This window comes from Pelophylax lessonae (assembly GCF_965119305.1).
Source record: "Pelophylax lessonae genome assembly, chromosome: 1".
Classification (NCBI taxonomy): domain Eukaryota; kingdom Metazoa; phylum Chordata; class Amphibia; order Anura; family Ranidae; genus Pelophylax; species Pelophylax lessonae.
Window position 1 is genome coordinate 262,931,622 of NC_138768.1, and position 23,710 is coordinate 262,955,331.

General features: G+C 40.8%; 1 protein-coding gene across 1 annotated transcript; it reads right to left on the reverse strand.

Annotated features, from left to right (window-relative positions):
- Nucleotides 1-2,010: 2,010 nt before the first annotated feature.
- On the reverse strand, nucleotides 2,011-23,667 carry GP1BB (glycoprotein Ib platelet subunit beta). The gene is made up of 2 exons (XM_082253950.1): nucleotides 23,551-23,667; nucleotides 2,011-2,793 (listed from the first exon to the last, which is right to left on the reverse strand). The coding sequence occupies exon 2, from the start codon at nucleotides 2,783-2,785 to the stop codon at nucleotides 2,165-2,167; it is 621 nt and encodes a 206-aa protein (XP_082110076.1). The 5' UTR covers nucleotides 2,786-2,793; nucleotides 23,551-23,667; the 3' UTR covers nucleotides 2,011-2,164.
- Between the last annotated feature and the right edge of the window lie 43 nt (nucleotides 23,668-23,710).

The following is a 23,710-nucleotide window of genomic DNA, read 5'->3' on the forward strand; positions in this document are numbered from 1 at the left end:
CAAGTCATTTTTTTTTTTTCATTCAAACCTTTGATTAAATGAAAAAAAAAAAAGACTCATCCTCGAGCTTCTTTACAATAGAACAGGACATACATTGGTAGTTTTTTAAACAAATGTTTGTACGAACAATCTCATCAGTACATTTGATAATGCCAACAGAGAACTAAGAAATGTTTTATAAATGTACTTCAAATTTTCATTTGGTATTAACATTCAATTTTGATATGAATAGAATTTCCCAAACAAAAAACTTTATACACTGTTAGAATTTAAGTTGTTAGAGAAAAATTTTCATTCTGCAACTTCGAATTTTATCATCACTAAGGACAAAAGCAAACATTGATTTGACCCTACCAACCATAATAAAATCATACAAAAGTTCAGAAACTTATAATTTCATAGAAATTCTACTAGTGCATGGCCAGCTTTGGTTACTACATGACCCTTGTGAGTTACCATGAAATGTGGCACTGTTATCTGAGCCAAAGTTAGTTCAACTTGGTACTGAACAGGGCATTCCATTTTTCTGGCCACTGTGTATATGTTATATAAAATCAAATAAAGTGACAATGTGCATCATATAAATCAATAAACTCACTTACAGTGCAATATATATTCCTCTTAGGTGGGGCCCCTACTGAGGAAGTCGTGATGCGAAAGCATAAGACGCCACGCGTATAGGGGACGGAGACCTGGACGGACGAGCGGCGACCCACCAGCACGGCTCCCGACAGCTACTGTTTTTGGCGTGTACGGTCCGCACAAGCCCATTGTGCCGATTCATGTGAGTGCAATTCTACTTTGAATGTGAATCAATTAAAGGATAATAGCAGTGTACACTTAGATGCCTCATTATCTTTATTCACATATCATGTCCATGGGATGGTGAGAGATCGATCAAGGAAGTGGCATTTTTTATTGAGGATTCAATTCTGGTTTAATGCTTCAGTGAGGTGAGAGGCCATCTGGTGGCTAAACGGTGGTGGTGTCACTTGCACTTTTATATGGAAACATCTATCAAGCACTTTATTGAATTTTAAACCACGGTTATATTTATATTTTAGTGGACTCTTATGCACTTTACTTTGAATGCACTTTATGGACATTATATATTGCACCTAACAGGAATATATATTGCACTGTAAGTGAGTTTATTGATTTATATGATGCACATTGTCACTTTATTTGATTTTATATAGCGCTGTATACATATTTGTCTATAGTTCATTTCTCCCGTTAGTGAAGGAGGTTCTATATAGCTGCTGTATTTTCTTTATGTGTCCCAAATTATTGGGTCTTTACACTATACCACTTTATATTTAATTGCGCTGATTTACCTTTTTGCACAAACTGTGTATATGTTAACTGTTTTCCAGAGTGTTGCATGTCTTACACATATAACTGTGATGTCCTCCTACTGAAATGGTGAACTGTACATTACCACAGCACTAAATGTTTATTGAGCATTGATTTGGATCATGATGTCCAGAGTTGGCTGCATTGACATTCAGTGGCTGCTCCTGACAGCTTCAGTCTTCTAGGTTGTTCTACATTGGCGGCCATCTCATTCTATGTTGTGGTTCAGCTAGATGACATGCCTATCAAACAGTAGACTCAAAGGTTATATAAGGTGATACCATGCATGTATAACCGAAGGCATTTTTTTAAAAAATGTAGAAATAGCAAAGAAGGATTACAACACAGGTATATTTATATTGCTGTCTGTGTCCCTTAGAGAGATTCCCCTCTCTATTTGTCCTGGTGACTATTATCATCAAGACTAAAAGCAAAAGAAAATCCCAAATTTTGATCAGTCACATAAAAATGACGAGAGGGGAAATCTAATGGGGACATGTTTTCTAATGACCCTAGTGACTACCAGGGATTTTTCTCACTTTGGAGAGATTTCTTCTCACTTCCTGTCTTGGTAATGGGACAGAAAGTGAAGGGAAATCTCCCCAATAGTACATAGACAAATTATAATCTTTCCTTACTTAACACACCAAATGTTGCCTTTAGTTCTACTTTAAAGAAGCTAAGTTTCTTTTAACAAAATATAAAAAATGTGGATTATTGTATGGCAAAGAAGTGCAGATTTTAATGTGTACAAGTTCCAACCAGTTAGTAGGAGGACAAATTCCAGATGCTATTTCAATGTCTTTTTTTATGTCCTATCAAAGCTGCACAGTGGTATGTTGTCATAGGCATAGGTTTCAGAGCTCTGTTGCAGTTCCTTTGCTGTACGTCGTGCTTCTCTGGCAATCCTCTGGAAGCGACGCAAGGAGAAAATAACAAAAATCAACAGGATGCCTTGAAATGCAATGAAAACACAGAGGCAGAGCTGAGAAATCAGGGCAAGGTTACAGTACCAATACTGACAGGTGGTTACAAGTTCATCCTCTGTCAGGTACATAATAACTCGTCCCTTCAGTGACTCTGGAAATTCACAGATGACATCTCGATATATTGATCTCTTCTGCTGTGCTTGCAACCAGCTGCGCAAGTACAGGATGTCACAATCGCAGTGCCAGGGATTTTTTTTTAAGTGAACCTCCCTCAAGTTGGGAAGACGGTCCAGGATACCATTGGGGATGGAGTTTAGGTTGTTCTGTTCAAGACGGATCACCTCTGTGGAAGAGGGAAATGAGGCTGGAAGGGACTGGGTGTCAAGGTTTTTATAGCTGCAGTCCACAATGCCTGAACTACAGTGGCATGGAGAAGGACATCCCGAGACCACGTGAGACATACAGGCCAACAGTAGTAACAAACAGGACCCAAGCTTCATGATTATGTCTGAAAAGATAAATATTTCAGTTAAAAATAAACAAGTGTGCTTTTTATGTTAGAATTAGCCACCATTCAATTGTTCATTAAACAAAAAGCTATTATTAAAGTAGAATTCCAGCCTAACACTAACTATTCTTAAAAATGTTCCTTCCCCAAGAGGGATGTTCTCCCCTGCACTTGAGTCACAGTGCCTAAAGCCCCGTACACACGGGTGGAAATTCGGCCGGGAATTTTCGTCCGACGACCGATCCGCCAATTTTCGGCTTGTTAGTATGATGCTTCTGACAACCGACTCCGACTTTTCGGACAAAAAAATCCTGGTGTGCAGGCTATAAAATTTTTGTCGACCATCAAACCACGTCCGATTTTCGTCTCATTAGTACAGATTTCGATGGGGAAAAATCTTATGAGCAAGACTAGGCATGCTCAGAGATGAAAGAACACATACAAAGCAATCCAACACATGACATCACTTCTGAAGTAGAATTCTGTCATGCGGGAAAATTTGTGTGCAGTCTAGAGCACATTCCAACCAACAGACGCCACTCTGGACAAAAGACGGACGACCGGTCGGCGGAAATTTGTTGCGTGTGTACGAGGCTTTATTCTATCTATCTGCTACTAACAGGCTTTTTTAAAGCTCTGCGAGACCATCTCCTATGCATGGTTGACTTCCCTTTCACTGTCTATAGAATTATCTTTAGCTAATTGTTTAGATAACAATAATCCAGCTCTTGATACCCTCAACTCTTCATTGGTTGAGATATTATGGTTAATTGGATGGTCACTCTTTAGCTGTATTTCATTATACATACATAAACAGTTATGTTCATGAGAGTGTTTATGTGTTCGTTTATAAAACCAAAATGAGCTGCGATCTCATGATCGCAGCTCATCTCAGATCAGTTTATAAAACTGAGATGATCAGCGGAGAACATGTTCTTCGTTGATCATCTCAGCACAAGAATCTGTCATTGACAGAAACGACCAGTTTATGAAGGTGTGATCTCAGCACCTCACTGGCAGGAATTCTCCCTCCTGGATTCTCCAGCCCAGAGGTAGAGGTTCGTGGAGAGAAAAGAGAATCCCCAGGGAACAGAGGAGGAAGGAGGAAGAATATTGACATCCTACTTCCTCAATCAGAGCCCCACAAGACAGTAAAAAAGCCCCTCCCTTTCACAAACTCCCCAAAAACGGTACAGCAGGCTGGAAACACTATATAGAGTGCTCAGCATAAAGAGTACACCCCTACAGATTTGTCAGAAAATCTTTACTTTCTTTTTAGAAATATTACAAAATACTCCCACAAATGCAGGCCATTGATTGCAACCAAGATTTGGTAATTTGCACACACAAAAAAGAGTTTTTTCCCAACAAATTCATTCAAGACCATGTTGCAAAAATGAATACTACCCAATAAAAGTGTTAGGAGCAAAGCTACATTTTAGGCAACAAAATACAAATTAACAGGAATTCAACTACAGGTGAGTCTAATTATTCATTAAACAGGTGTCCAGCAGACAGTTGATTATAAAAGGGCGTTACTTAACCGTTTGCCGACCACCGCAAGTACATTTACTGCGGCAGTCAGCCCCTCCTGGGCAAAGCGACATTTAATTTTTCATATTCTATCACTTAGTCACTTTCAGGGTCTCAACCCCTTGGGTTAGCACGTGTTCACTTTTTTCTATTGATATTTTTAAGATATATCCTGCTATTAGATTCATATTTATTGCATATATTGGTTTTATAGGCAGCGCCATCTACCTCCCTTCCTTCCTTATCATTTTAACTATATATCCTTGGATTATAGTTTTAGAGGTGGGCCGCAGCCAGTTGTATTTGATACACCCATATCCTAAGCGTGGATTTGTTTACATATGTAGTACTACGTCGCTCGCCCAGGAGCCTGTAGGGGGCGAGCGCGCACTGCCGGAGGGGCGCTCCCGCACCTGCTCGTTTCACGGCATCCCCACGCGAGTGACCGGCGGCTCCGATGTGCGCCGGCCACTCGCAATCTCCCGCTGGAGAGGGAGAAAGGCAGGCGACTGATGTAAACAAAGCCGCCTGTCATTCTCCCTGGTGTAACTGCAGAGATCAGACGATCCTGCTATGTAGGATCGTATGTCTCTGTGGTTACATCAAAAGCCACGCCCCTAGGGACACACTTAACCCCTGGATCTCTAATAAAGTTAACCCCTTCCCTGCCAGTGTAATTTTTACAGTAACAGTGCATATGTATAGCACTGATTACTGTAGTAATGTCACTGGTACCTCCAAAAGTGTCAAAAATGTTAGTCAGGGGTCCAATCTGTCTGCCGCAATGTCGCAGTCCCGCAAAAAAAATTGCAGATCGCTGCCATTACTAGTTAAAAAAAAAAAACAATAAAAATGACATAAATCTGATTTTTACATTTTTCTGGGGGGAATTTCATATAAAAAAATGTGAAAAATATTGTTATTTTTTCAAAATTATATAACAAAAAGTGCAGCGCTATCAAATATGTATTATGAATAGTTAATAGGTAATAGCTGATGAAGTCCCGCCCAGTGGGACGTAACGCGTGCGAAGGGGAAGGGGCCGGTGACATCATAAGTCGAGAGCGCTGTGTGTAATACAATCTGCTCATCACATGCACTTGTATAGTGCTTTACAAGGTAATTTTTTTATTTTATGCTATGTTCAATAAAGTAATTTATTGCGGTAATGCACTATGTCCGGACCTTTGTTTTCCTATGGACCTGTGACCCGCTTTATGGACCTGTGATCTGTTACCTGTAAGCCTTATTTTCTGATGAAGAGGAATACTGATCTGATCCATTTTGGTGATATCCTTGGAGAAAGTTTATGTCTTACTAGCCTGTCTGGTGACACAGGGGCTAAGTGTGAGGTGAGAGGCTAAAGAGACTGGGTGGAGGATTACCAGCACATTGAAGAGCACTGAATGTTTATATCTTGTGCATGCGTCACCATAATTTGCACCTGTGGACTGCTCTCCTCGATATCATCTTCATAATCCATATTTGATAGCGCTGCACTTTTTGTTATATATTTGTTACTGGGACTTTTGGTTTATTGATCCTTTAGTGCATAGCAGCTTTCTATTATTATTTTATACAGTTGCGCTGAATTTTTTATTTATTATTATTTTTTCAAAATTGACGCTCTTTTTTCGTTGTTTATAGCGCAAAAAATAAAAATCGCACAGGTGATCGAATGCCACCAAAAGAAAGCCCTGTTTGTGGGAAAAAAAGGGCGCCAATTTCATTTGGGTACAGCGTCGCACGTCCGTGCAATTGTCACGCAGTGCCGAATCGCAAAATAGGCCCTGGTCTTTGAGCAGCCAAATCCTCCGGGGCTTAAGTGGTTAAAGAAAGCCCCTTCCCATTGTATGCTGCCAGCAATGGCACCACATGGAAGAGAAATGTCACAAGGCCTGAGAAAGAAATTCATTTCTTTAAACAAGAAAGGTGAATGCTGCAAGAAGATAAGCAAAGCTTTACTTATCAGTCAAAATACTGTAGCAAACGTGATACAAAAATGTTACAAAGATGGAACTGCAACCATCTCACAGAGACATCCAGGCCACCCAAGGAAGTTAACACCTTGACAGGAGCATCTTTTGATGAGAAGGGTTAAAGAAAATCAACATGCAACTTCACTGCAGTTAGCTAAAGAAATAGAAAGCCAAACTGGGGTGATTGTTTCCTGTGACACAATATGGTGTACACTCCAGAGGAATGGCATGCATGGGTGTCATCTATGAAGGAAGCCTCTCTTAAAGCCCATGCACAAAAAAGTTTAGAATTTGCCAGGGCCCTTGCCGAAAAAGAAGGCTACTGGGACTCTGTACTCTGGAGTGATAAGACCAAGTTAATTAATTTTGGAACTGATGGCTTAAAAACTGTTGCAAAGGTGAGGAGTACAAAGAAAAATGCATGGTGCCTACAGTGAAACATGGTGGTGGCAACGTCCTTCTGAGCGGCTGCATGAGTGACAAAACACACATCTAAGGTCAAAGTTGCATTTCTGAAGAACAGGGTGAAAGTGATTCAATGGTCAAGTATGTCTCCTGGTCTGAACCCAATCGAACACCTATGGAGAATTCTGAAGAGATACATTGAGCATCACTCTCCATCCAGCATGCAGGCTCTAAAAGAGGTTGTTCTTGAAGAATGGAAGACAGATATTGCAATATGTCGCCAACTTGTTCATTCCATGCCTAGAAGACTTTGTGCTGTCCTTACAAATCATGGAAGTCATACAAAATACTAGATGCAGTAGTTTTTGTTGTTGGGTGTATTCATTTTTTCATCAACTAATTTGAGTAAAACTGAAGATTTTGCGATCTAAGTTATATTATTAACCTTACTTTTATGTAATGAAGCTAAACAAATGTTCTATAAAACTCAGTTTTGTCAAAATGTCGGAAATTAATCTTGTGTTCATTCAAATATTGATTAAAATCTTACTTTTCAAAAGGGGTGTACTCATTTATGAGTGAATATCTACAGTATCTCGCAAAAGTGAGTACACTCACATTTTTGTAAATATTTTATTATGTGACAACACTGAAGAAATTACACTTTGCTACAATGTAAAGTAGTGAGTGTACAGCTTGTATAACAATGTATAACAGTGTAAATTTGCTGTCCCCTCAAAATAACTCAACACACAGCAATTAATGTCTAGACCGCTGGCAACTAAAGTGAGTACACCCTTAAGTGAAAATGTCCGAATTGGGCCCAAAGTGTCATTATTTTCCAGCAGTGCCTTAACCCTCTTGGGCATGGAGTTCACCAGAGCTTCAAAGGTTGCCACTGGAGTCCTCTTCCACTCCTCCATGACAACATCACAGAGCTGGTGGATGTTAGAGACCTTGCGCTCCTCCACCTTCTGTTTGAGAATGCCCCACAGATGCTCAATAGGGTTTAGGTTTGGAGACATGCTTGGCCAGTCGGACAGTCCATCACCTTTACCCTCAGCTTCTTTAGCAAGGCAGTGCTCGTCTTGAAGGTGTGTTTGGGGCTGTTATCATGTTGGAATACTGCCCTGGGGTCCAGTCTCCAAACGGAAGGGATCATGCTATGCTTCAGTATGTCACAGTACATGTTGGCATTCATGGTACCCTCAATGAAATGTGCCGGCAGCACTCATGCAGCCCAAGACCATAACACTCACACCACCATGCTTGACTATAGGCAAGACACACTTGTCTTTATACTCCTCACCTGGTTGCCGCCACACAAGCTTGACACCATCTGAACCAAATAAGTTTATCTTGGTCTCATCAGACCACAGGACATTGTTCCAGTAATGCATGTCCTTAGTCTGCTTGTCTTCAGCAAACTGTTTGCGGGCTTTCTTGTGCATCAACTTTAGAAGAGGTTTCATTCTGGGACGACAGCCATGCAGACCAATTTGATGCAGTGTGTAGCATATGGACTGAGCACTGAAAGGCTGACCCCCCCACCCCTTCAACCTCTGCAGCAAAGCCGGCAGCACTCATACCTTTCTTTCCCAAAGACAACATCTGGATATGATGCTGGGCACGTGCACTCAACTTCTTTGGTCGACCATGGCGAGGCCTGTTCTGAGTGGAACCTGTCCTGTTAAACTGCTGTATGGCCTTGGCCACCATGCTGCAGCTCAGTTTCAGGGTCTTGGCAATCTTCTTATAGCCTAGGCCATCTTTATGTAGAGTAGCAATTCTTTTTTCAGATCCTCAGAGAGTTTTTTGCCATGAGGTGCCATGTTGAACTTCCAGTGACCAGTATGAGAGAGTGAGAGCGATAACACCAAATTTAACACACCTGCTCCCCAGTCACACCTGAGACCTTGTAAGACCAATCAGTCACATGACACTGGGGAGGGAAAATGGCTAATTGGACCCAATTTGGACGTTTTCACTTTGGGGTGTACTCATTTTTGTTGCCAGCGGTTTAGACAATAATGGCTGTGTGTTGAGTTATTTTGAGGGGACAGCAAATTTACACTGTTATACAAGCTGTACACTCACTACTTTACATTGTAGCAAAGTGTCGTTTCTTCAGGGTTGTCACATGAAAAGATATAATAAAACATTAAAAAAGTGACACTTTTGTGAGATACTGTGTGTGTGTGTATATATGTATATATGTATATGTATATGTATATATATATATATATATATATATATATATATATATATATAAAACCACAATACACTTGCACTTACGATTATATGAGAGTATATGATAGGTTAACCCAATAAAGAGAGCAGCTAGCACAATTCACTGGAAATAAAATATAAAACAATAATATCACAGGTGCAGCGCTTTCACATATAAGTCACAATAAGAGTCCATTTCATTATGATGTTAAAGTTCCAACCTGTGCAATTTCCAAACGCAAGCAAGGCTTTAGAGTTATTCCACCAAGAACAAAGCACACACTTACCCCAACCCTCAGCAGTGGACCACCTTTACAGAGATCAAATATGTTAAATTAACCCAGCTCCAAGCTTCAAAATCCATGGGATCACTAGGTGTCTGTAGCCCCACTGACAGGACGGACTCTAACGGGAGAAGAACCTCAACTCATGCAGGATTTAGAAATAGATACAGAACACTTCATTGTGCAGTATTATTGATAGTCGAAAGATTTATTAAAAAATAGTCCGGTATACTCACAAACATAGGTATAAAATTCACATGTCAAAACAGCAAGAAAGTTTCCAACCATAAAGATTGCTGACTTCCACGATGCGGCAACATCACGTGACCAAGCTCCACACAACGCGTTTTGTCATATAGACATCATCAGGGGTGTGGCCTCATGTTCATACAATGGCTTATATAGTGGTAGATGCTGAAAACAGCCATAGCCAGCACTGTCAATGCGCTCCCCCACCAGGAAATGTCTTTGCGATCCGGAACCGGATGTGACGTCGGAGCCTGCATTGTAAACATCCTGTGTGGTGGCTAAGAAAAAAAACGGTAACTGCCAGCAATGCTACTGGGATACCAAGAGCAAAACTTTACAGCTTTGCATAATGCTGAATGGTGAGATAAAAATATAAAAAACAAAAAAAATGTAAAAGTCTATCTTAGTATTATTTCATGGCCAGAAATTAAGCAACCATGGGTGATGACAATGCCTAAATTCAAAAGATGCCATCTAGTGGTTGGAAGAATTATACAAAATCCATCATATTATTAAAACAAACAATACAATACAATAATCACTAATAAAAAGACAGTTTTAAATTCATATATTTACATAGATCAATTGGCATATATACATTACTCAAATTGGACACCTCATTATGTACAAAAAAGAGGGATGTAACCTAACTGTTGTTTATAAAGTGCAGCGCTAATAAAATGACAACTGATCATACAGTAAGATAAGAAAGGTTTGGCAAGAGATGATCTCACCGCTGTTCATAAAATTGAAGCCTAACGAGTTGGATACAATACATGTGAAAAAAACTATGGAGAAATAATTTTGAATGATTTCATTTTCCATTTCAGTTGTAATGATCGGGGTATCATCCTCCAATATGAAGCCAGTAGTGGAGAGATTCACTTTCTGGATTTATGCATTAGAGCACAAGGGAATAAATTGGTCACATCTACATTCTTCAAAGACACTGATCGGAATGGTTTCATTAGTAGTGTGAACAACTGTCATCACAAAGCTTGGCCTAAAGCTGTGCCTAAAAGCAAATTTATACGTCTCAAGAGTAACTGCACTTTTCACAGTGATAGGAGGCTTATCTTTTAAAGCAGGGGTGTCAAACTCAATTTAATCGCGGGCCGCATCAGCATTATGATTGCCCTCAAAAGGGCCGGTTGTATCTGTAAGACTAGATGTCAAGAGCATCCCCTACCCTTACATAAGACGTCAAGAGCCTCTCTTGAGTCCCCCACCCTCCCTTACATCACAGTGCACCTTCCTTACCTTGTGGTGCTGCTGGGAAGAAGCTGGAGGCATTGCTGGAAAGCAGAAAGTATAAGGTCTGGATGAGGACTGGAGCTCTCCTGCAGCTACAGGAGAAGTGTGAGGGCCACATAAAATGGCCTGGAGGGCCGGATGAGGCCCGCGGGCCTTGTGCTTGACACCTGTGTTTTAAAGGGCGTTTCCTGGACAAGGGCTATGATCCGATTGATTTGGAACATGCGTTTCAAGAGGTGGATCAATATGATAGGGCCAACATACTTAAAACAAAAGTTGTGGCAATAAATTCAGCAACGTTGCCCATAAATCATCCAGCTTTTCTCCTAAATTTTCTTTTTTTCACCTCTTATTCCAACCAACATTTCTTGGTGAAAAACATTTTGAGAAACAAATTGGGGTGTTCTTAGGGATGATAGAATATTGCCTGAATCCCCTATGGTTACATACAGGGGGTCCCCACTTTGAGATTTCAAGTTGCCCCTTATATCGTGGAACCCCCAAAAAAAACATAGTTTTTTTCACCAAATGATAGGATTTTATCATTGTGGAAAATGTATGGTTTGTGAACATAATTGTCTTAAGAACAGGAAAAGTACATCTTTCCAGTCTAATGTCTCTTCTAAAACATATGATATCAGATCCTTTTTAACCTGTACATAAAAAATGTGGTAGATATTATAACCTGTCCGTGCGGCCTCCAATATGTAGGACGTACTGTCCGCACATTTAAATTTAGAATGAAGGAGTACATTGCAAACATCCGTAAAGGTTTCCCCAATCATAGCTAGTCGAAGCACTATGACACTATGATACGTGCCATAGAAGAAATTTGGGGGGCACATCATTTATGGTAGTTGATCAATTTGGTCCCAGCTGAAGAGGCAGTCACATTAGAAGAGCTATCACCAAGCTGGAAACTAAGTGGATCTATTGGTTAAATCTTACAAGCCCCACGGCCTTAACATAGAGTGGGATGGTAATGCCTTTATAAACAACAGTTAGGATTACATTCCTCTCTTTTGTAAATAATGAGGTGTCCAATTTCAGTAATGTAAATATGCCAATTTGTCTACGTAAATATATGAATGAGAAATTGGCTTTTTTTGTGATTATTGTACTGTATTGTTTGTTTATATATTTAATGGATTTTGTATTTTTTTATTGTTATTGCGATTAATTTTTCCAACTACTAGATGGCGTCTTTTGACATTAGGCATTGGCACATGGGCGATTTCATCTACCATGAAATAATATTAATATAGACTTTTAAAGATTTGTTGTTTTTTATATTTTTATCTGACCGTTCAGCATTGTAAAAAGCTGTATAGTTTTGTTCTTGGTATCCCAGTAGCATTACTGGCTGTTTCTGTTTCTTTTTTTTTTTTTTTAGCCACCACACAGAATGTTTACAATGCAGGCTCTGGCGTCGCTTCTGATTCAGAATCGCAAAGTAATTTCCTGGTGGTGGAGCTCATTGAGAATGCTGGCTATGGCTGTTTCCAGCCTCTACCACTATATAAGGCGTCGTACGCATGTGAGGGCATGCTCTTGATGACGTCTACATGACGAAACGCGTTAGATGGAGCTTGGTCATGTGATGTCACCACGTCGTGGAAGTCGGCCATCTTTATGGTTGGAAACTTTCTTGCTGTTTTTATGGACTGACGTGAGTTTTTGTTACCTACGTTTGTGAGTATACTGGATTATTTTTTTAATAAATCTTTTGAGTATAAGTACTACTGCGCAAAAAAGTGAATCTGAATCTATTTCCAAATCCTGCATGAGTTGAGGTTCTTGTCCCGTTGGAGTCCATCCTGTCAGTGTGGCTATAGACATCTTGTGATCCCGTGGATTTTGAAGCTTGAAGCTGGGTTAAAGGAGTTGTAAAGGCAGAAGTTTTTTTATCTTAATGTATTCTATGCATTAGGATAAAAAGCCTTTTGTGTGCAGGAGCCACCCCAGCACCCCCTGATACTTACCTGAGCCCCATCTCTATCCAGCGATGTCTACGAGTCCCTTGGCTGTCTCCCTCCTGATTGGCCCCACTGGCTCCCGCTGCTGTCAATCAAAGTCCGTTAGCCAAGAGAGAGCTGCTTGCTGTGGGCACACCTGACAGGAGGGAGGGGCCAGGAGCAGTGAAGAGGGACCCGAGAAGAGGAGGATCTGGGATGCCCTGTGCAAAAATACTGCACATAGGCAAGTATAACATGTTTGTTATTTAAAAAAAAAAAAACACGAGACTTTACAATTACTTTAACCACTTTACTACCGCTTACGGGAATACTACTGCGGCAGAGTGGCTCGTTCCCGTCCAGTCACGTAGTATTAACGTGACTGGACTCCTCCCCTTCTGGGCGGCGCTTGCGCGCCGCCGGAGGCTCGCTCCCGCTGTTTTCATTCACAGCGGGAGTCGGGCCAGGGGAGGAGCAGCGGCGATCGCCGCTGCTCTTACCCGATCGTCGGGGATCGAGTCTGGAGATCCGCCCGCTGTGTGTAAACACAGCGGGCGGATCTCCATAGTGACAGGGAGTGACAGATCGGACTGTTCAGCATAGCTGGACATCCGATCTGTCCATGAATCACTCAGTCACCTCCCCCCCTACACGTCAGTAAGCACCAGGCATACATTAACCCCTCCCTCTCCAATAAAATTAACCCCTTCCCTGCCAGTGTCATTTTTACAGTAACAGTGCATATATATAGCACTGATTACTGCAGTAATGTCACTGGTACCCCCAAAAGTGTCAAAAATGTCAGTCAGGGGTCCGGTCTGTCCGCCGCAATGTCGCAGTCCCGCAAAAAAAATCGCAGATCGCCGCCATTACGCGTTAAAAAAAAAACACCAAAAATGACAGAAATCTTTCCCTTTGTTAGTAAACGCAATAACTTTTGCGCAAACCAATCAAAATACGCTTATTGCGATTTTTTTTACCAAACATAGGTAGCATAAAACAAATTGGCAAAAAACTTTTAAAAAAATTGGTTTTTACATCTTTTTTGGGGGGAATTTCATATAAAAAAATGTGAAAAATATTGTTATTTTTTCAAAATAAACGCTCTTTTTTTGTTTATAGCGCAAAAAGTAAAAATCGCACAGGTGATCAAATACCACCAAAAGAAAGCTCTGTTTGTGGGAGAAAAAGGACGTAAATTTCGTTTGGGTACGGCGTCGCACGACCGCGCAATTGTCAGTTGAAGTCGCACAGCGCCGAATCGCAAAAAGTGGCCTGGACGGAAGACAGCAAAATCCTCCGGTTGTAAAGTGGTTAATTGCATGTGTTTTATCACTGCATAAGGTAGTCCACTGCTGGGGGTAAGGGTCAGTGTGTGCTTTGTTCTTGGTGGAGGACCCGCAAACTCTGCTGCAGTAGTTCACCGCTGCTTAATAAATGGACACCTCTGTGTTTCACTGATTTTCTGTTAGTGTAATCTTACTATGTCTCATGAGAGTACAGTAACAGAAGGTGTTGCCTATCATTTTTCTCCTCGAAAGGAGAAATGATCTACTCTGCTTCATATGCAGGCACTCAGAGGAGAGCCATCTGTGAGATCTCAGCAGCGGTAAATTACCACTGCTTGATAACTGGCCACCATAACGCGAATATCTCATTTGTATTTTCTGGTATGCATCTGCTGACGGTGGCGGAACTACAGCTTCGTATCGAATATGTCGAATTTTGCCAAGTTTTCTCGGTATTCTTTCTTTAAAAAATTTCAGTAACCACTATCAGAAAATAATAATGTTCCTTTCCTTTCTTGCTACCTATCCTGCCTAACCTGTTTAAAAAAGAGGTGTGTACTTATCTATTTTTGGTCTGCTTCCATCTGATCATGTGATCCGCAGCTCCGGAGTGGTGGCTGAAGAGAGGAGAGAAGGGAGCGCCAAAAAATAGCTGGGCCGTGGAAGCCTATCAGTGAGGTTACTTCCTGGAATTTCAGGCCACTCTCTCCTCTACCTGTAGCCACTGCCCGCTGACACAGGAGAGCATGGGACCAGATCAGAGCATACTAAAAGAAGGGAAATGTATACACAATTTTTTTTGCTCAGGTTAGACAAGATAAATAGCAAGGGAGGGGGGCTATTCTTTTTTAAGTGGAACTTTATTTAGAAAATGAAGTCCTGCTAGATCCCTTCAGGCTGGCCCCTTTTGCAGGTATAGCTATGTAAAATGTTAAAAATAAGTGCCTATACTGTTTAGAATCCAGTAATGCACTGCTGAATTTGTATCTGCTGACAACCTTAAAATGTACTTCTGTCCTGGGGCTCTGGGCTTCAGCAAAATGTCAGCCTCCAGGAAAAAGGAACAGTAACAATGCTGGAGGCAATTTACAGCACACGCTCATTTTAGTAGTATAATTAATAATGTGAAATGTATGTTCCTTGCCAAGGTTATCAAGTTCTTATGGGTAAAGTTCCACTTTAGCATAGTTTTGATTGAAATTGGATTGAAATTTGGTCAGTTCGGCAGCAACCAGCTGAATTTCAATTCATGTATGGCTATTTTAGATGAACAGAAGTCGATCTATAAATCAACTTCTGTTCAGCTGCCCTGTCACTATATTTTTTCTCGATCAACACCACAGGCAATAGGCTGCAGAGCTGATCTGTGTATTCTTACAGCCAGGGAGTCTCCCTGCTGTCAGAATACAATGACACAGTTGGGAGGGTTCTCGCATCCACATCAAATGTCATTTGCGGATGTCAGCTTGTAGTTCTCAATGAACTACCATGGTGCTGTGGAGCGCTTTGGCAGTTAATTGATTCTTCCTATCAGTGTATCTGCTTGCCCGTATGGCATGTGTGCTCAACCTGTGGCCCTCCAGCTGTTGCGGAACTACAAGTCCCATGAGGCATTGCAAGCTACTGACAGTTACAAGCATGACTCCCAAAGGCAGAGGCATTATGGGAGTTGTAGTTCTGCAACAGCTGGAGGGCCACAGTTTAAGCACCCATGCCGTATGGGATGTACAAACCAGGCACACAGATACACTGACAGGTCTGCAGCAGACCTGCATGGTGCAATGCTTTACAGGCTCCCAAAAAAAAAATGTGCATTTATTTATTTTTTTTCAAAAGTGAATTTATCCTTTAACCACTTCCCGACCACCCGCCGCCTTTTTACTGCGGCAGGGTGGCTCTCCTGCGCAAACCAACGTAGGTCGGCAAAGCTAGGGGGCGCGCGCGCGCGGGGAAGCCGATGCAAGGGTCAGGCGGCTTCTATTGCCACCTGCCACCCACGATCGCTCCCCACTGAGAGAGAAGGACGGTCAGCTGTTGTAAACACAGCCCACCGTTCTTCTCCCCGCAATGACCATAGAGCCCATGTGATCCTTCTATATAGTATCACATGTCTCTATGGTCATTTCAGAATCCACACTACAGTTAGAATCACTCCCCTAGGGTCACATTTAATGCCTTGATCGAATATAGTGTTAACCCCTTCCCTGCCAGTGTTATTATTACAGTAACAGTACATATTTTTAGCACTGATTTCTGTAGTAATGTCACTGGTACCCCCAAAAGTGTCACAAATGTCACTTAGGGGTCCGATCTGTGAGCCGTAATGTCGCAGTCCCGCAAAAAATCGCAGATCGCCCTGTTTCAGGTCTATCTGCGCCACCAATGCCAGTTTCTATTTTAGAGAAAATGATCACATATTCTTGCTAGAGTGCACCTGACATACAGAATGTGTACTGTCTGCTGTGACCTACTAGACAGCACACATGCCTCTCTTTGCCCATGCAGTGAAAACACTACAGACAGAGCTCTTTTACCTGCCTATATACCTGGCTGGTAATCCTAACCCAAATGCAGGGTTAAAATTACATTCACACCAGCCATTTAAGCTGAACAATTTGTAGTGGCAGGAATCTTTTGATTCCTGCTGCAATTCTGAGTGGCTAGGTGCTGCTGCGGGCCCCATTCACTATAACAACAGGTCACCGATATTAGCTCAGCACAGCCAGCAATTAACAACAATTACATTGTGCACATGCAGCAGCAATCACCACAGGTAATCCCTAGCTGTGCAGAGAGCAGCGAATAGCTGCAACCACCAGAGTCCTGCCATGATAAACGGGGGCCAGGGGCCGCACCCAGCTGCTCAGAGCCACAACAGGAATCTCTGATTCCTGCTACTACAATTCGCACCGGCATAAATCTCTAAATGTGAATGTAGCCCAAAAGTTGTCCTCCTCCGTTTTATTCTCAGCTGAGCAGGATGGGGGGGATGGGGGGGGGGGGGTTTCAGTGGAAGCCAAAGCAAGCAGCTCTATTTCTCCTGCTCCCTATGTCAAGTCTGGCACAGACACAGCATATAAATTAGACCAGATTTCTCCTAATACCAAAGGCACTTGTGTCCCCTTTCTTAATTAGAAGGATCTTCTCTGTTTTCTCAGTTTAGAAGAGTGGTTTAGGCTTTATGGCTGCGCCACTCTGTGTTAATTCTGTGAAGGGTAATAAAATACATGTAAATGTTACCCTTACAGTGCCTTGAAAAAGTATTCATACCCCTTGAAATTTTCAACACTTTGTCATGTTACAACCAAAATTGTAAATGTATTTTATTGGGATTTTATGTGATAGACCAACACAAAGTGGCACATAATTGTGAAGTGGAAGGGAAATAATAAATGGTTTTCAAAATTGTTTACAAATAAATATCTGAAAAAGTGTGACGTGCATTTCTATTCAGCCCCCCTTTACTCCTATATCCCTAACTAAAATCTAGTGGAACCAATTGCCTTCAGAAGTCACCTAATTAGTACATAGAGTCCACTAGTATTTTATTAAATTTCAGTATAATTACAGCTGTTCTGTGAAGCCCTCAGAGGTTTTTTAGAGAACCTTAGTGAACAAACAGCATCATGAAGGTCAATGAACACACCAGACAGGTCAGGCATAAAGTTGTGGAGAAGTTTAAAGCAGGGTTAGGTTTTAAAAAAATATCCCAAGCTTTGAACATCTTAAAGCGGTAGTATACCGCTTTTTTTTACTTTTAACTACAGGTACAATTAATATCTCCTAAACCTGCATGGTTCTAAGGTAAGTGTTTCATAATGAGCTAGTATGCGATGCATACTAGCTCATTATGCCTTTGCCTTGCAGGGTTTTTTTTTTTTTTTTTACTTTGAGTATGCTACCGCTTTAAGGAGCACTGTTCAATCCATCATCCGAAAATAGAAAGAGTATGGCACAACTGCAAACCTACCAAGACATGGCTGTCCGCCTAAACTGACAGGCGGGGCAAGGAGAGCATTAATCAGAGAAGCAGCCAAGAGGCCCATGGTAACTCTGGAGGAGCTGCAGAGATCCACAGCTCAGGTGGGAGAATCTGTCCATGGGACAACTATTAGTCGTGCACTCCACAAATTTGGCCTTTATGGAAAAGTGGCAAAAAGAAAGCCATTGTTGAAAGAATGCCATAAAAAGTCCCATTTGCTGTTTGCGAGAAGCCATATGGGGGACACAGCAAAAATGTGGAAGAAGGTGCTCTAGTCAGATGAGACCAAAATTGAACTTTTTGGCCTAAAAGCAAAAAGCTATGTGTGGTGGGGAAAAAACATACCATCCCCACAGTGAAACATGATGATGGCAACATCATGTTGTATAAGGATAAAGTGATCCTTACTGATACCTACATCATAAGACATGGTAATTTATATATAATAAAAATAATAAAACATACTAAGTAATACATATTAATACATTTAGGTATATAATAAGCCTACATGGAAGAATTACGAGTGATTTATGAGTGCAGTGTGAAGAATAAATATTCATAAAGTATTTCTATATTCATAAATACAAAGCTAAAATGGCATTCGGAAGATTGTTAAAAACATGTTTAACAAAATATGTCTATCGCAACATGTTTTCGATTAAGATGTTATCATAAATGGCCAGGTATTAGGATGACAAAACATAAATGTAAATGTGTAGTATTTGATAAGAATCCCTATAAAAGGGAAGTCTGAGCGATATTAAATCAGAGCATATAGGGCAGAGTTACATATGCTCTCACGCAGCTGCGTTTTATAATAAATTATCTTCAATTTGGAACTTTCTCAGTCTGTAGGTTTATTTCTTCAAACTTCCTATACAATGTTGTGGGGATGCTTTTGTTCAGTAGGGACAGGGAAGTTGGTTAGAATTGATGGGTAGCCATGTGCACCAAACTACAGGAGACCAATTTTAAGGCTCTTACCAGATGGTTCTACACGCCCGTGAGACTCCAGAAATGCTTTCCGGAGGTGTCGGACCGCTGTTGGCGATGTCAGGGAGCCAAGGGCACCCTGCTGCACATCTTCTGGTCTTGTCCACTTCTTACTTATTTCTGGTCGGAAGTACACAGGATTATACAGACACTTACTGATCACCCTATCCGAATGATCCTGCCTTCTTCCTACTACACCTATCGGACATACCGGCCTCTTCCTACAAAAAGTCGATTGTTCGACATCTCCTCAATGTGGCTAAGGCTTGCATTTCTCTCCGCTGGAAGCAGCCGTCTCCCCCTACAGTCACGAGTTGGGTGCATAAAGTAGAGGACAACAGCAGAATGGAGGACCTTGTTCTCTCTTCCCGATACCAGCACGAGAAATGTGCTGCACTCTGGCGGGAACTGGGACCTATTTGGTGTATATGGGGAGGGTGCTGCTCTGCTGGGTGCGTAGTCTCCCTTTGGATGTTGGGTGAGTTCTCCCACTCGGGTCATTTCTTGACAGGCATCCCCCTCCCTTCCTAACCCTTTGCCTTATCCCCTCCCCCCCCCCCTCCCTGTGTTTTCTGCCCCTTTTTTTCTCTCTCTTTCTTTCTTTCTCTTTTTTATTATTCTCTCTGCCTTTTCTGTCTTCTCTCTCGCTTCCTCTGTATAAAAGCAAGCGTGGGAAGCGCTGGACCTGTTCTTAATATGCGGTTGATGTATACAAGAATGATGTCTTACATGTCTCTACTTATTGTAAGACTTCTGTGATTTGTGTGTAGTTCATGATGTTGCACTTTCCCTGCTTCAATAAAAACTTATATTTGAAAAAAAGAATTGATGGGTAGATGGATGGAGCCAAATACAGGGCAATCTTACAAGAAAACCTGTTAGAGTCTACAAAAGACTTGAGATTGGGGCCTAGGTTCACCTTCCAGCAGGATAATGACCCAAAACATACAGCCAAAGATGCAATGGAAGCTAAAGATGAAAGCATATTCATGTGTTAGAATGGCCCAGTCAAAGCCCAGACCTAAATCCAATTGAGAATCTGTGGCAAGACTTGAAAATTACTGTTCACAGACGCTCTCCATCCAATCTGACAGAGGCTGAGCTATTTTGCAAGGAAGAATGGGCAAAAATGTAATTCTCTAGATGTGCAAAGCTGGTAGAGACATCCCCAAAAAGACTTGCAGCTGTAATTGCAGCGAAAAGGTGGTTCTACAAAGAATTGACTCATGGGGGCTGAATACAAATGCACACCACACTTTTCACCTTTTTTCAAAACATTTTGAAAACCATTTATCATTTCCCTTCCACTTCACAATTATGTGCTAATTTGTGTTGGTCTATCACATAAAATCCCCAAAAAATACATTTACACTTTTGGTTGTAACATGGCAAAATGTGGAAAATTTCAAGGGGTATGAATACTTTTTCAAGGCTCGGTACATGTTACTTAGCATGCATATACTTAAAGCCCAATTAACATCTTTCAAAAAACTGTACCTGTTGTTCCAGAGTGCACCAAAATTATAGGAATTGAAAGTTACTGGTTATCTCAGAGCAAGAATGCCCTTATGGCCACTTATCATTCCAGTTCCCTGCCGTTAGCCTGCAGCTTATGAACATTGCTGTCCATGTGAGAACTGCGATCGTACCGTAGCAGTTCAACAACCCTCTGCTGAGTCAGACCAATAGCTCTGCAATCAGCAAGAAGCATGGACAGAGTAGTTAGTTCAGAAAGTTCAAAGCTTACATGAAAAACCCCTAAAGGTAAACTGTGGCGGCCTCACACGAAACTATGTAGCTTTATAGTAAGTACCCTCCAGTGCTGCGTTGTACTTTTAGTGCTCCAACCCTGGTAAAACACTGTTAAAACACTGGTCCGACCGCATCTGGAGTATTTTGTCCAGTTCTGGTTGCCAGTTCTCAGGAGGGATGTGTTGGAGCTGGAGAGAGTCCAGAGAAGGGCAACTAAACTTATTAGGGGATTGGAGGACCTTAATTATGAAGAGCGTTTAGAAGCTCTTGATTTATTCTCCCTGGAGAAGAGACGCCTGAGAGGGGACATGATAGCAATTTACAAATACCTCAACGGTGATCTGAGCATAGAAAAAAAACTATTCAGTCACAAGGAATGCATTAGGACAAGAGGCCATACAATACGTTTAGAGGAGAAGCGTTTTAACCTCAGGCTATGCAGGGGGTTCTTCACAGTAAGGGCTACTAGACTGGGGAATTCTATGCCACAAATGGTAGTAACTGCGGATAGTATGGCTACGTATAAAAGACTCTTGGATGTACATCTCAAGGATAAAAGCATTCAGGGGTATGTGAAATGATTACGGCCAAACACACCTACACAGGTTGAACTGGATGGACTATTGTCTTTATTCAACCTCAACTACTATGTATGTAACTATGGAATATGTAACCTACCACCCCTATTAATAAAGCTTCCTGGTATAAAGGCCGATATGAACACTCTCCTCAACAGAAGTACTAGGGTACTGTGTGTGATTGCCGCTGGTGGATTACTATGCTGTGTGAGACCCTGCAACAAGGTTAGTTTAACGTAAAAAAAAAAAAAAACTTGATTCAAATAAAAAGAAAAATGGAAAAATATCCCTTGCTTTATGTCAAACAATCTAATTTGCAGACTTTACAAAAGTCATAAAAAAAAACAATTTATTTTGTTTAGCACACAAGGTTGATGTTTTTTCTTCTTTTTGTTTCAATTTGACAAATACGGAATGAAAATTCTTTATACTACTTTTATCCAGTTTATTAAGGAGGACTTAATATGGATAGAACAGTGAGGGATGAGAACCAAGGTTAGGTTTTTATTGCTTTCTGTGTCCCCGTTTTTATAGCTGTCTGGGTCCCCATAGATTCACTCTACTCAATTGTCCAGATCACTAATGAAAGTGAGGATAAATTCCACATTTTTAGTTATGACCAGAACAGGAATAGTGGGATAATCTTTCAATGGGGACACTTTTACCTGTGTTGACAAAGATGGTATTATCCACCACATTGGAAAGATATCCTCTCACTTCCTGTTAAGTCTACAGAACAGAAAATGAAGAGACATCTCCCTAATGAGACATGGCTCATAAATAATGACACCTTCTATCCAGAATGAAAAAAACAGTTTTTGCTTTAGATATATTTAAATCATTTAGATATATTGCAATATTTGCATGGTTATTCAAAAAAGGTGGTCACCAGTACAAAATGACCAATCTTGTACTGGTCTAATTTCAGCAAAGAGAATAGCATTTATTGCTATGGGCTATTGTACTTTTTATGTAGTGCGTTGTTTCTGCTATTGCTTTTTGAAATAGGTCATCGGTATTAGTATCTTTGATATATTACACAAAATAGGCAAAGATACTAAACTACTCTAGGCTCAATTCACAAAGCTAAAACACAAGGACAAGGATCCATATGACAGTTATTTTTCAGTCCAATGTGATTTGAAGATTACAGTAACATGTCTGAAAATATAAAGCCTGATGTTTATGCGTGTGAACTAAGCCTAAATAATGTTAAGACATGTGATAGGTGTGTTGTTTCTATTCCACCATATTCTGCAGTCCTGTTCTTAGTATAAACCTCTGAGAGATGGTTAGAATATATTAACCACTTGCCGACCGCTCACATTGAGCGTACTGCGGCAAAGTGGTCCGTTATCGTCCAGCGACGTAGATCTACGTCGCTGGACTCCTGCCCTTGTGGGCGCGCGCAGATCGCCGCCAGATCGCCGCCATTACTAGTTTAAAAAAAAAACAATAAAAATTACATAAATTTCCCATAGTTAGTAGCTGCGATAACTTTTGCGCAAACCAATCAAAATAGGCTTATTGTGATTTTTTTTTTTTTACCAAAGATATGTAGCAGAAAACAAATTGGCCTAAAATGTTAAAAAATTTTGATTTTTTACATTTTTGGGGGGGGGGGGGGGAATTTCATATAAAAAATTTTTTAAAAATATTGTTATTTTTTCAAAATTGTCGCTCTTTTTTTGTTTATAGCGCCAAAAGTAAAAATCGCACAGGTGATCAAATACCACCAAAATAAAGCTCTATTTGTGGGGGAAAAAAGGACATAAAAGGACAAAATATGGCCTGGTCAGGAATGGGGTAAAATCTTCCGGTCTTAAAGCGGTTAAAAATACGCTCATTGAGAATTTTTTTGTCAAAGACATGTAGCTAAATAAATTTTGGCCTAAATATATGACAAAAATTGAATATATTGGATCTTTTTTAACTGTCAAAGTAGAAAAATATTGTTATTTTTTCAAAATTGTCGCTTTTTTTTATTAATATCGCAAAAAATGAAAAGCACAGAGGTGATCAAATACCACCAAAAGAAAGCTCTGCTTGTGGGAAAAAAAGAATGTAAATTTTGTTTGGGTACGGCGTTGCATGACCGCGCAATAGTCAGTTAAAGTCGCACAGTGCCGAATCGCAAAAAGTGGCCTGGACGTAAACATTACTACACTTTGGTAATAGTTTTTGCAAAAAAATCTATAATAATGTAATTACCAAATGACATTTCCTTATTAAACCCATATGAATATAAATAATTGACAATAGCAATGAGACTTACCCCTACACAAGCAGATCTCCCAGTCCCGGGGACCCAGTCACGGAGCTGGTGATGACGCTGGTAAGCCAATGCTAAATGATAACAGCGGAGTGTCACAGAATGATAAGAACATAGAAATGTCTAAGAGAAGACAGAGCAGGAAACCAAGCTTAAAGACACA

What these genes read in the sequence shown, in the direction of transcription:
- GP1BB (XM_082253950.1), bottom strand. Translation starts at nt 2,785, where the DNA reads ATGAAGCTTGGGTCCTGTTTGTTACTACTGTTGGCCTGTATGTCTCAC.